Genomic DNA, 13,424 nt, shown 5'->3' on the forward strand with positions numbered 1-13,424 from the left:
CCAAAAAGTCGACTTAATTTCAACTCTCCTCGATGCCCACACTGGCGATGACACGCAGCGCTGCTCCTCTCCGCAGGCTCCCATTAATAATGAATGATTTCTGACTACTTTCACGCTCTCGCTGGGTGAATGTAGATCAGTATTTTTGGGAAATGCAGTAATGTAATAAATTACATTTTAAATGTGTGTAATTAGATTACAGTTACTGAAGTCAATGTAGTTGTGTTACTTTCGTTACAAATATAGTTTTCAGAAGAATTTTTTTTTTCTTTTAAATAAAATTCTATGTCCAGTCTCTAAAGAACTTTCGACGGCTTTTAACTTGCCCAGCGACTTCTTAAAGCACTCTATGACAACTACTCATCGGCAAGGAGGACACGGGCATCCAAAAACGCGGCGGTCCAACTCAGCCCAAACAGGCTATGTTGATTTTTTTGTGCAGGATTGGGAATGAAGGTATCTTCAGAATGTGAAAAGAAGCATAGATGCTTATGGGGCTGTTCGCATATCGCGCATACTGGGAGAGCTCGCATTTAAGTTGCGCATCCAGACACGTGACAAAAACTGACCAATCAGCTTTATGCTTTGTATGGAATATACACATTTCACCTCAGACAAACACAGAATACCCAAACACCGCAGTGCTTTTGCATACCATGGATGTCAGTGGTTACAGGTATTCAAAAAAATAAAATAAAAAAAGACACACATGCTTAGAACAAGTGAATGGCGAGAGAATTTTAAGTATTGGACAAACTAAGTCTTTTGAATGGGTCAAGCTGCTCTGATCAACTAATTGCAATGTTTTTACGTGATTATTAAATGACTGAAAGAGCTGCAGTTTATTTTGTATTGATATTTTATATGTTTTAAAAGTTCAAAGTAAAGTAATTAGTAATCCGATTACTTTTTACATTAAGTAATTAATGTAATTAGATTAAAATTTTTCAGTAGTTGTCAGTAATTTGTAATCTATTACTTTTTAAAAGTAACTAACCCAACATTGATCTTGTTATATATCGTTATCGTGATATGAGACTGTCATCTTGCTCAGCCCTATTGTGAATCAGCATTTCTTCTTTTCTTTTTCCCGCAGTTGAGAAACACTCCAGCGACTGATCGGCAGAGTTTCTACGGTTCATGCGGAGCTTCCCGTATCTTTCCTGACATCTTTTTTGCTTAAGTGTTTGATTTTATTTTTAAAACAACTTGTTTTTTTAAATCACAACTTTCTGTAAACTGTTTCCAGAATATATTTGGTGTATTAAATAATACACACACTCACACACACAAAATGAATGTTGTCTTTACTGAATTCGCAAATCTCAGATGTTTTGAATGCCAGACGTCTTTATTTTGCAGTCTAAAGTTCGTGATCTTCAGGATGGTAAAGTTCACTCATTAAACGGTAAATGTAGGACGGCGCGTGTCCACCGATGTTGGAGATGAACAGCGTGATGAGCTCAGGAGGAACGTAGTCAAACACCGGACAGTGAGCGTTGACTTTAGACAAGATTTCACCTGGAGGGAAGAAAAAATAAATGATGCTAGTATTCAACCCAAAGTGACATTTAAAAGCTTAACTAGGTTAATTAGGCAAGCTGGGTAATTAGGCAAGTTTGTATAATAATGGTTTGTTTTGTAGACAATTGAAAAAATATATTGCTTAAGGGGGCTAATAATTTTAAAATATAAAATATTACTGGAAATACTGTGAAAAATTTCTTGCTCTGTTTAACATCATTTGGGAAATATTTGAAAAAGAAATGAACAGGAGAGTGAATAATTGACTTCAACTGTATAGCTACTGCAAAAACAGACCACTTGGGGCTGCTCGATTTTGGGAAAAATCATAATCACAATTATTTTGGTCATAATTGTAATGATGATTTTTCTAAATGATTATCAGTTTAGTTCAAAATTATTAGCGCTTCTGAGAATTTTTTTTTAAATAAATATTTCCCAAATTATGTTTAACAGCAAGAAATTTTCACAGTATGTCTGATAATATTTTTTTCTTTTGCATAAAGTCATTTGTTTTATTTTGGCTAGAATAAAAGCAGGTTTAAATATTTTGAAACCTATTTTAATAGGTCAATATTATTAGCCCCCTTAAGCAATATATTTTTTGATTGTCTGCAGAAGAAACTACTGTTATACAATGACTTGCCTAATTAAGACTTTGAATCGCACTTTGAATCTGAATGCTTGTATTTTGAAAAATATCTAGTAAAATATTAAGTACTGTCATCAGCAAAAAGAAATCAGTTATTAAAAATGAGTTATTAAAACTATAATGTTCAGAAATAAGTTGATAAAAAACTTCTTTTCATTTAACAGAAATTGGGCAGGAAAAGGGTTGCTAATATTGAGGAGGGCTAATAATTCTGACTTTAACTGTATATATGTGCAATTATTTTCCTCCCTGTAAATAAGCACAGAGAAATAAATACAATAGAATAAAAATATAAAACAAACTGTACTTTAAGCATCTTCACTGTAAGAAAAACACTTTAGCTACAAAAGTCCTTCAGTCAAGAGCAGCGAGGGATTTTCTCCTTTTGTTGTTTGATTAATGATAAAAACAGGCGGCAGCAGGAATAGTCTCTTTAATGGTTTCTCTTTCATGAGTCTTTTGATTCTCAACTGGTTTGTTTATTACACAAATGAGAGTTAATAAAAATAATCACTAAACACCGCATTTTGACACCTATTTCACCATTAAAGCAATCACGTTAAGATGAGATGTGTGCCCTCTACTCGTGTGCAAATGAGACCAAATGCTGTCTTTTGCGCTTTTAAGAGCAACAGATGTGTACAACTGGAAAGGGGGCGGTAAATGATGCAATAATCGTTTATCTCGATTAATGGTTTAATGGTCATAATCGTTAGAAGCCAAAATCAAAATCGGATTTTCGATTAATTGCACAGCCCTAAGACCACTGGAAAATTCTCTTCTCTGAATTTACGATTTGTATTTAAAGACACGGTATGTAATTTTCACCACTAGAGGGTGTATGTTCACAACAAAGCTTTAATTATGCCACAGTCCACCGCTTCTGGTTCTTCAGCTCGTGATCACATGGGAAAGAAGCAGTCCCGTTTTATCAGACTAAAGGCATTTTAAATGCAATAAATATTTTGAAGACTGTCAATTTGTCAATTATGGTTGTGTGTTATTATTTTTTTGTAACTTTGTCCTATGCTGCCTGTCTTGACCAGTCCTCCCTGGTAGAAGATATTGCATCTCAATGGGGCATTCCTGGTTAAATAAATAAATAAATAAAAATAAATAAATAATTAAAGTTTATTTGTATAGCGCTTTTCACAATAATCATTCTAAAGCTTTACAAAGTGTTTTAAAAGCGCTATTACATTACAATCTAAATCCGAAAGAGTTTCTTAAAGTAACATTTTTACTATATTTAAGTAATATTTTTAAAATAGTCTCTTAAATTTTTCCCATAGCTCAGAACAAACGTTTTCCTCAAACACAAAGCAAATGTCCTTATTTTTAAAATGGTCTCTTAATATTAATTTTCCCATAGCTGTATCCGATTAGTATTAATTAATTAAAAACAATGATTACCTTCAGTAAAGGGAAGCACTTCATGCGGCGAAACAAACTTGTGGAAGGTGTCGTCTTCATTGGGAAACTACAAAAACAAACATGCCAAGTTAACCCTGGAAAATCTGCACGTGTGTGATCTGCTGTAGTTTCTGTATAGTGAGTGTTGAGGCCTGCAGACCTGCGGCGAGAGCTTGAACATGGGCGCGCAGACAATCAGAGGAGTGGAGTGGTGTTTGGCAGCCAGAGCCAGTGTGTGTGTGCCATTGACCGCCCGCAGGCCTCCGTTCGCCAGCACCGTCTGTGTGCCGATGATCACCTGCACAACGTGCATTTCAACAAAACAGAGTGAGCCACTGAATCAGGTATTCATTTACCACATCACAATAATCCATCAAACTAACTGAAGTCTCTATATATCACTTATATGGGAAGATCTTTCTAGTGGTTCTGTTGGGTTTATCAAGACGTTAAAGCTCCCATGAATGTGAAATAAAGTTTTTTGGATGTTGGTATCAGTATGTTAGTCTTAAGGATATCTATAAGCTAGTTTGCTACAAAACAGTGACGATATTCACATTTAGAAGATGTTATACACCTGATATAAACATTCAAAGCTTGCCGTTTGTCACTTAAATGGATCAATGATTTTTTCGTACCTCACCTCGTACTTTAGTTTCATCAAATCAATCAAATGTTCTCTAGTATCTGACATGCTCCGCCCCCTTCTCATTTGATGCCCTTTAACTCAACCACTCTCACTGGCAGAGCTGGGATAAAAACCAAACGCTATTGGCTGTTTTTTTTAAAGAGGGAGGAGCTACTCTATGTCCCACCTTCTCCATATTTCAGTTAAGATTGTCAAACATTAAATGAAAAGTGCACATTTCAGAGCACTTCGCAGGATTAATCTTTTATTTCACCTTATTGACTCGTGACATTACAGCAAAGATGGCGGCGTCTGGGATGACTGTTGTTTCGATGTCCTCTTTGGAAAGACTTGTGGCCATTTCATGCCCCTGATAGACAAAGAGGAGTTTAGGCAAGTTTAGATTTTTGTAGCACCTTCAAACTTATAGCACCAATTAATGCACTTGCTTAAAATAAATAAATAAAGGTATTTATAATGACATTAGCTTATTATAATTTAGCATTTTAAAAAGTGTAATGTACATGGAATGTATTAATAATTGAAATAGCAAGAAATTCTACTGCTATATAATAAATATTCTTCAGCAAAATTGGATGCAATAAACATTAATATAAAACTAGAATGAAAAGACATGATCATTGCATAGCATTAATTATAATAAAGCATCTATTAAAAATAGTCAAATGTACTTACTGATGACAACAGTAATATTATGGTATACATTATTAATATTAAACATTTTACAAAATATGCAGTATGGAGTATAACTTTTTCATTAAGCAGTTATTATATATTTAATAATTAATATTACATTTATTGATTATGTTTTGATGTTGAATTGCAGATTAATAATACTGAATATTAAATACTTTTACTTTTAATACTTTTAAATACTATATTTAATATTTTAAATGCTAATATATTAAATAATTATTAAACAATAATATTAATAATAATAACAACAAAAACAACAATGCAATGCTACATTTAATTTTAATTTAATGTAACTTAATATTTAAACATTAAATATTTTATTTATTTTTATATTATATAATTAATATATAAGTAGACTGTTGTCAGATGACAGTGTTCCACAATCATGGTTGCCTGTTAAAATGTATAATGTACTTAGAATATATTAATGAAATGATTAAAGTATACTGCTATTTATTAGGTATTATTCAGCAATATTGGATGCAAAAAATATTGATATAAAACTAGAATAAAAAGACATGATCATTGCATAGCATTATTATAATAAAGCATCTATTAAAAAATAGTCAAATGTATTTACTACTCATGACAACATTAATATTATGGTATACATTATTAATATTCAACATTTAACAATATATGCATGAGTATAAATAGTTTTTCAATTCACCAGTTATACATTTAATAATTGTATTATATTTATTGATTAATAATGAATTGCAGATTAACAATACTCACTGAATATTAAATACTTTATATTTAATATTTTAAATGCTTATATATTAAATATTTATTAGACAATGGTATTTATTAATAACAAAAACAATGCAATGCTACATTTAATTCTAATTTAATGTAACTTAATATTTAAAAATACATGTTAATATAAAATTTCATTTTAATATTATGTAGTTTTTATGTAGACTGTTGAATTATTGAATATTAAATACTTAAATGTTTACTATTTTTGCACTTTATAGTATTATATTAAATAATTATGAAAGAAAATAGCATTAATTTAATAATAATAACAATGCAATGCTGCATTTGAGTTTAATTACATTTAATATGTTATATTAAGTGTTATCAAATATTTTATATTAATATTTGAATATTATATAATTATTATAAAGTATATTGTTGTCCAATGACTGTTGTTCGCTCAGGGCTGCCTGTCGGTAACATCTAGAAGGGATACAGCTGCGGATACTTGCATCAATACAGCATAATTTCTGACACTGTGCAACAATAATACTATTTTTTGCATTGGGTTGGGGGTAGGCATTAATAAAATAAAATCCAATGAAAAATTGTAGGAATAATAATATAAATAATATTCAGTATAATTACTGATGTAACATTACTGTGTTGGTTGGATTTAGGGGTGAGTTAGGGGTAGGCGTTAATAAAATTCATTCATTCATAGTCCCTTTATTCATCAGGGGTCACAACAGTGGAATGAACCGCCAACTTATCCAACCTAGTACTGGGAAACACCCATACACTGTCACATTTAAACTTACACCCTCTGGCCAATTTAGCTTATTCAGTTCACCTGTAGCACATGTCTTTGGACTGTGGGGGAAACCGGAGCACCCAGAGGAAACCCAGGGAGAACATGCAAACTCCACACAGAAATGCCAACTGACCCAGCTGGGACTCGAGCCAGTGACTTTCTTGCTGTGAGGTGACAGTGCTAACACGAACAGTGTCACCCCTTAATAAAGTACAATTAATGGCCAATTTAATAATCATAATTCTTGTTAACTTCCGGCCACAGCTGTATCCCTTCTAGCAACAACAACCCTGCCGTTTTGCCAGTAATGTAAAAATTAACAGTGTTTTTCCAAAATGACCATGATAAACATGCACTCACTAGACAGAAAGGCGCACACTCGGCTACGATGACGTGGAACTTGCGTTTGCGCGCCGCGTCTTTCAGAAAAGCCTCCACAGTCCTGGAGCGGCCGATGGTCATGATCACCTCATTGGAGTGAATGTGCTCCAGCGCCTGCATGGAGATGTTGTCTGTGGTGCCCTCTGAAAACACAAATCACCACAATAACACTCGACATCAGCGCCACATTTACTTCAACATGGACCAACATCTCTGAGGAATATTTCCAGTACTCTATGCCACAAGGCTGTTCTGGCAAAAGAAGCTCCAACCTGGTACTAGTAAGGTGTACCTAATAAAGTGGCCGGTGAGTGTATAGTAAACTACAATGCACCATATATTACTGTAGTAAAAACTAAAGTACACTACTGTATTTCATACATTCATTCATTTTCTTGTCGGCTTAGTCCCTTTACTAATCCGGGGTCGCCACAGCGGAATGAACCGCCAACTTATTAAGCAAGTTTTTACGCAGCGAATGCTCTTCCAGTCGCAACCCATCTCTGGTAAAACTACTGCATTTATTACAGTTTATCAGTTCACTATAGGTAATACTACAGTATGCTATAGTGCTCATCAACAGAGTAAATAGTCTATTATGCACAGTATAATACACTTAGTATAGTACAAAAACACTATAGTATTTACTGTAAATCACTGCAGTGTTTTTTTTATGTGGGCTAAAACACAAAACCTCCCAAATATTAGGAGAATATATAGCCTCTCTATGGATCCTCACCCAGCTCTGTCAGCAGCTCATTGATGGCTTCGATGACGTTGGCTTTGAGGTGAGCGAAGTGCTGTCTGAAGTTGTCTTCACTGGATCCTCCAGACGTCAGCAGCTTGTGCAGAGATTCCTGTTGATCCGCCTCCTCGCTGCTGCCTCTGGACCTGAAGACAACATATCATCTCCAGCTCATCCACATGAAAAAAACAGTATGGTGATTTTTACATATTTTATTTATTAAATATTATGCAGGGTGGGCCATTTATATGTGTTGTTTTAATGAGTGGTCTAGCTGTGATTTTTGCAGATACTGCCTTAATATCTGACCTGGCATATTCTTCTCGAATGATCTTCAGCACCCTGCGGATCATGTTACCGACTGTGGTCTCAGATGGCTGAGCTGCTGTCATCCTCCTGCCCTCCTTCCGGATGATCTCCATCAGTTCACCTTAAAAGAGGAGGATCTGTCAAAAAACTTAAAACTAAATAATTAACAAGCATAAGATTTAAAAAGAACAAATAAATACATTAAAAAGACAAAAAAATTAAGTAAACTATGTAATTATATAATTATGCACTATATAAACTATATCTAAAGTGATTGTTCAAGCTTTTGTTCTCTCCAGACTGGATTACTGCAACTCTTTACTAGCGGGGCTTCCAGCTAACTCTATTAAGCCTCTTCAGCTTCTACAGAAGGCAGCAGCACGAGTGGTCTTTAATGAACCTAAAAGAGCACATGTCACTCCGCTGCTCATCCGTTTGCACTGGCTGCCAGTTGCTGATCGCATAAAATTCAAAGCGACTTCTGGCTGTGCTCCTTCTTATCTGCTCTCACTTCTGCAGATCTATGTGCCCTCCAGAAACTTGCGTTCTGTGAATGAACGTCGCCTCATGGTTCCATCCCAAAGGGGGAAGAAATCACTTTCGCGAACGCTCACGCTCAATCTGCCCAGTTGGTGGAATGAACTCCCTAACTGCATCAGAACGGCAGAGTTCACTCGCTGTCTTCAAGAAACAACTAAAAACTCAACTATTTAGTCTCCACTTCACTTCCTAATCTGCAATTGCCTCTCTGGCTCCACTGCTAACTGTACTACAAAATAATAATAATTAAAAAAAATAACTAATGTTTTGCTTCTTACACTTTACATACCTGAAACTTGCCTACAGCACTTATTCATTGCTGCTCTTAAAGTTGTGTAAAGTGCTTCCTTGTCCTCGTTTGTAAGTCGCTTTGGATAAAAACGTCTGCTAAATGTAAATGTAAATGATTCAAAAATCAAACAATGAACATCAAAATGCAAATTTAGACTAAAATAATTAGACTAATAATTAGATTTATTAAAATAATATGCAACTCTATTTGAAAGAAACACTGCAAATTAACTTGTAATAAAAAAACAATAAATAAGATGATCTTTTTACATAGAGTTATAAAAGCAGTTATACAATATAGAGTTATATTAAAAATTACAGGCGCAGTGGGTAGCGCTGTCGCCTCACAGCACGAAGGTCACTAGTTCGAGTCCCGGCTGGTTCAGTTGGCATTTCTGTGTGGAGTGACATTGTGCAGTTTGCTTGTTCTTCCCGTGTTGGCGTGGGTTTCCTCTGGGTGCTCCAGGTTTCCACCACAGTCCACAGACATGCACTATAGGTGAATTGAGTAAGCTAAATTGGCCGTCGTGTATGTCCTGGTCCTCCAGATTGGAGGTTCAGCATTGGGCTAATTGCCTCATAAAAACTACGTCACGAAACACCAATATAGTACGATATAACTTCGATATAAACGGCCCTCAGAGCAAGTATATATTAAAAATAGAGTTATATTTTATTAAAGTTATAATGACCTAAATCATGAAGATGATATTTAGATAATATTCAGATTTAGACAATAAAAAGTACGTAAATATAATATTAAGTGATTAAAACATTAAATCAATCCATTTATTAAATTAAGAAAAAAATGGTCATAAAATAAACCAGATATTTTTATTTTCATTAACTAACATAAGCAAATGTGAATAAATACTGTGGTAAGTGTATTGTTCATTATTTGTTCATGCTAGTAAATACATTAACTACTGAAACCTTATTGTAAAAGGTTATCAATATAATATAGCAGAGAAGTGATGAGTAAAATAATAATATAGCCGATTACAAACACATTAAATTATGAATTAACTAATTTAAATTGTGCGTTTTCTCTCTCTCTTACTAGATCAGGGTTGCCTAAACTGTTTCATATAAAAGGCCAAAAGCCAAATATCATTTAGAGTTGTGGGCCAAATGTAAATATGCCAAGCTATATTACATTAAAGTTGCTATGGGTCATTTACTAATGTATTTAATAATATTTAAAGTAAATAAAAACATTACTTTAAATCATATTAACTAAAGCAGTGTAACATTTAAAAGGATAAATCATTGCAATAAAAACATAAACATGAACATTTATAACACAGAGGAGTTCAATGCTGAGTACACTAGTCGAGCAGAATCTGCCTTTGCTTTGATCTGTCCTCTATCCGTCAGGTGACAGCATGTACATTCAAACGAAATCTGATTAACACAGACAGAAAGATGTGTGTGGCACCCAAACACTGAAAAGCTCTGCTGTAAAGCACATGCACATGTAAAACACAACATTCAAGAACAGGAAATGATGCAACTGTGGCCGTTCATCCAGCAAGCTCAGCATCGCTTGTGTTTTTAATGGAGAATGTCAGTAAATAAATAGATCAACTAATGGATCTTTATTGTAAAGAGTTACTGTAACCCACTCAAATTTTTGAGTATTAAATATTGTTTTATTTTGACATGTAATTAAGAGTTTCTTAATTAATTTTTTTTATTTGTCAGAATATATGTATTTATGTTTTATTTTCTTACCTTACCTAATGCACAACAATTGGGCATTTAAAAAAAAATTTATAGATGTATAAATTTACATTCAGAAGTTAATTTCTAAAAACCGGAATTGAGGTCAAGGGTGACTGACGTCACTTGTACGCCAGCTTGTGGTGAAGACAGGAGAGACACGTTTTGGCTGTCTTCTAATTTAATCCATCCTGCCAATTCTGCATAAAATTAATGTCCCAAATTGTTTTGCTGCATTAGGTAAGTTATATACATTCGGATTTCCTGCATATTTATTTTACTTTTCGATTTGTTTAGCTATATTGTATAGATGATGCATACTGTTCATGGATCGCTGTAAATGTACAAGTTTACCGTGTTCAATGTGTTTTACTCTGTTTTATATGTATATATTTTGAACATATTGTGAACTATTTTGTGAAAATGCTCTTAGTTGAAGTTAGCAATGTTATGTGAAGTTGTGAAGTTATATGAAGAGGGTGACTGACGTCACTTGTACGCCAGCTTGTGGTGAAGACAGGAGAGACACGTTTTGGCTGTCTTCTAATTTAATCCATCCTGCCAATTCTGCATAAAATTAATGTCCCAAATTGTTTTGCTGCATTAGCTAACTGACACTGGACTGTTCCATCGCGCCGCGGCCGCATTGGACTCGTGCAGGCAAGGGGAGTGGCTCGTTACATTCACTCCGTGAGGATTTCTGCCAATTTGGATGGACGCATGTCATCACTCAATCGTCGAGGATTTTCGTAGGAAACACATACACTGATTCACAGTCATTGAACTACGTTTTACATTACATTCAGGACTTTGAAGTTTCATATATATAAATATATGTTGAAATTGGGACGTTTAGACAACTGAAACTGTATTTTCCTACTTCTGTATAGTTTTATTTTTTTTTTCAAAAGGGGCTGAATTGCTGTCAACATATTGTATTTTATTTATTTAATTTTGTTTGTTTTGAATACTTGAGTATGTTTTTATAAGGGCTGAAAAGCAGTTCAGATACAGACCAGAAAATTTGCAATACAGCAAACTCAAAAAGTATTTTCTTGTGTTTGGGGTTTTTTTTATTTTTATTTGAGCAGTTGGAGATTATAGTATTAATAATATGTAAAATTTGACCACACCATTCATAAATATATTGTGTCGTTAAGTTGAGATATCCCGAACCCGAGATTTCAAGTAAATTGTGTTGAAATTTCATATATACTTTAGAAAGCTCAGACCCAGTAGATAATTTTCCCCTTTTCAGTAAATCAATTTCATAGGTGGGTTACATTACCATAATTTTTGGTCAAATTTACAATATTATTCATTTCACCAATAAATGTATTTAATTTTTATTCTAACAAACGTATTTGTAAGAGTGTATTTAAACTAAGTATTATATTAGCTTTTTATGTTCAGGGTAATGTTAGTGTTTTAAATGAAATACTGAATAGTGCAATATTTTTTACCACGATACTTTGAATATTCGGTCTGAAATCAGATCCAAGTATGACTTTAAACAACAGAAGCAGCACTATTTAATCGACTGTCAACAATGTTGTACTTTGATAGTCATTGGCTGCTAGAATGGGCAATTCGGAGACTGTATGAATGTGCGAATATAAAACTATCTGTGCCCCTATATCGCCAGGGCTCTGCTTCGGCCCCGGGCTCTCACTCACCTGCGCTGCTCCAGCGGGCCTGAGCGGTGATTCTGCGGAGTAAAGAGCTCGTTTCCCGGGCAGTCTCCACCGAGCCCCGTAGAGATCCTGACCCGCTGCCGCAGCGCTTTAGCTCGGACAGAAACGACTCGATACGCTCGGACAGCTCCGTCTCTTTATCCGCGCCCGGCATTTTGACTGGAGCCTCAGAAACGCGCAGATTCACGGCGAGTTTTAATCTCCTGACAGCTCGAACACGGGGAACCGCACAGAAAACTCCTCCGGGTCAGCAATGCATCTTCTTCTGTGTTTATAACAGCGCTTAGGACTGATGTAACAGCGCCACCAAGTGCAAAAAAGGTGGAGCTCAAGCTTAAGCTCCCCCTCTCTGGAGCTCACCTCTCCTCAAATGGCTCTGCAGCGAGCACCACTTGAAAAATTAAGATTCTGTTTACTTAACCCTTTGATGCACAAACTATAAAATAGATATAGAAAAAAATTAACCTAGACGGGTCACTTTAGACCCCTTTAGTGCATCAAAGGGGTAAACATGCATCATATACTCACATTTACATAGTCTATTTCTTCTGTTGAACACAAAATAAAAAAAATTTTGATGAGGAAACATCTAACTATTGACTTCAATTGTATTTGTTTTTTCTACGATTAAAGTTAATGGTTACAGGTTTTCAGCCTTCTTCAAAATATTTCCTTTAGAGTTCATCAGAATAAAGAGACTCCCGGTATGGAAATACACTGCCGATTAAAATTAGATTACTATAAACAATTGAACAATTCTGAAATAATGTCATCTTCACTGCTCAACAGTTGAAGGAGCTTTTGTCCCATCTATACCATGCTACCACAACACCTTTTCCACAGAATAACTAAGGCATTTCAACAAAAAAACATTATTTTGCAAAAATCGCATTGATCAAAATTAATGAACAACAATGACTGTAACATGGAAATCATTTTCTGAAGGTTAGAGCAGTCAGCAATTAGTCGGAAATGTACAGGCCCTGCTCTGAATGACTTTAGTGCATCTGCGGCCACAGGACAGCACTAGACTCTCACACTGCTCTGTGGTGTGATTTTGGTGCACTCTTCTTCCAGTATTCAGCACAGTTCGGTGACTGTAGTGGGTTTCTTGCCCATAACTTTACCAAAGATTTTCCAGAGGTTCTCTATTGGGTTGAGATCAGGACTCTGGGCAGGCCATGTCATTATTTCAATGTTTTTCAGTTTCAAGGAACTGCTTTACCCGTTTTGCTGTGTGACATGGAGCACTGTCCTGTATGAACACTGCGGGCTGATTGGGTGATGAAGCC

The 13,424-nt window shown here is 34.9% G+C and overlaps 2 protein-coding genes across 8 annotated transcripts in view; one reads left to right on the plus strand and one right to left on the minus strand.

The window, feature by feature from the left end:
* zc3h14 (zinc finger CCCH-type containing 14) overlaps positions 1–1,295 on the plus strand; it is an 80,608-nt gene extending 79,313 nt beyond the window's left edge. For 6 of the 7 annotated variants that reach the window (XM_073932861.1, XM_073932863.1, XM_073932862.1 and 3 more), the window contains one exon: positions 1,097–1,295. In XM_073932861.1, coding sequence (XP_073788962.1) covers positions 1,097–1,100 — 4 coding nt within the window. In that variant the 3' untranslated portion in view covers positions 1,101–1,295. 7 annotated transcript variants of the gene reach the window in all.
* eif2b2 (eukaryotic translation initiation factor 2B, subunit 2 beta) lies at positions 1,291–12,340 on the minus strand. The gene is given in 8 exon segments (NM_212903.1): positions 1,291–1,521; positions 3,590–3,656; positions 3,750–3,887; positions 4,492–4,587; positions 6,811–6,974; positions 7,571–7,722; positions 7,886–8,006; positions 12,115–12,340. Coding segments are annotated over 8 exon segments (1,068 nt in total). The 5' UTR covers positions 12,287–12,340; the 3' UTR covers positions 1,291–1,363.
* Between the last annotated feature and the right edge of the window lie 1,084 nt (positions 12,341–13,424).

Source organism: Danio rerio, chromosome 20 (genome assembly GCF_049306965.1).
Source record: "Danio rerio strain Tuebingen ecotype United States chromosome 20, GRCz12tu, whole genome shotgun sequence".
In the NCBI taxonomy this organism is placed as follows: Eukaryota; Metazoa; Chordata; class Actinopteri; order Cypriniformes; family Danionidae; genus Danio; species Danio rerio.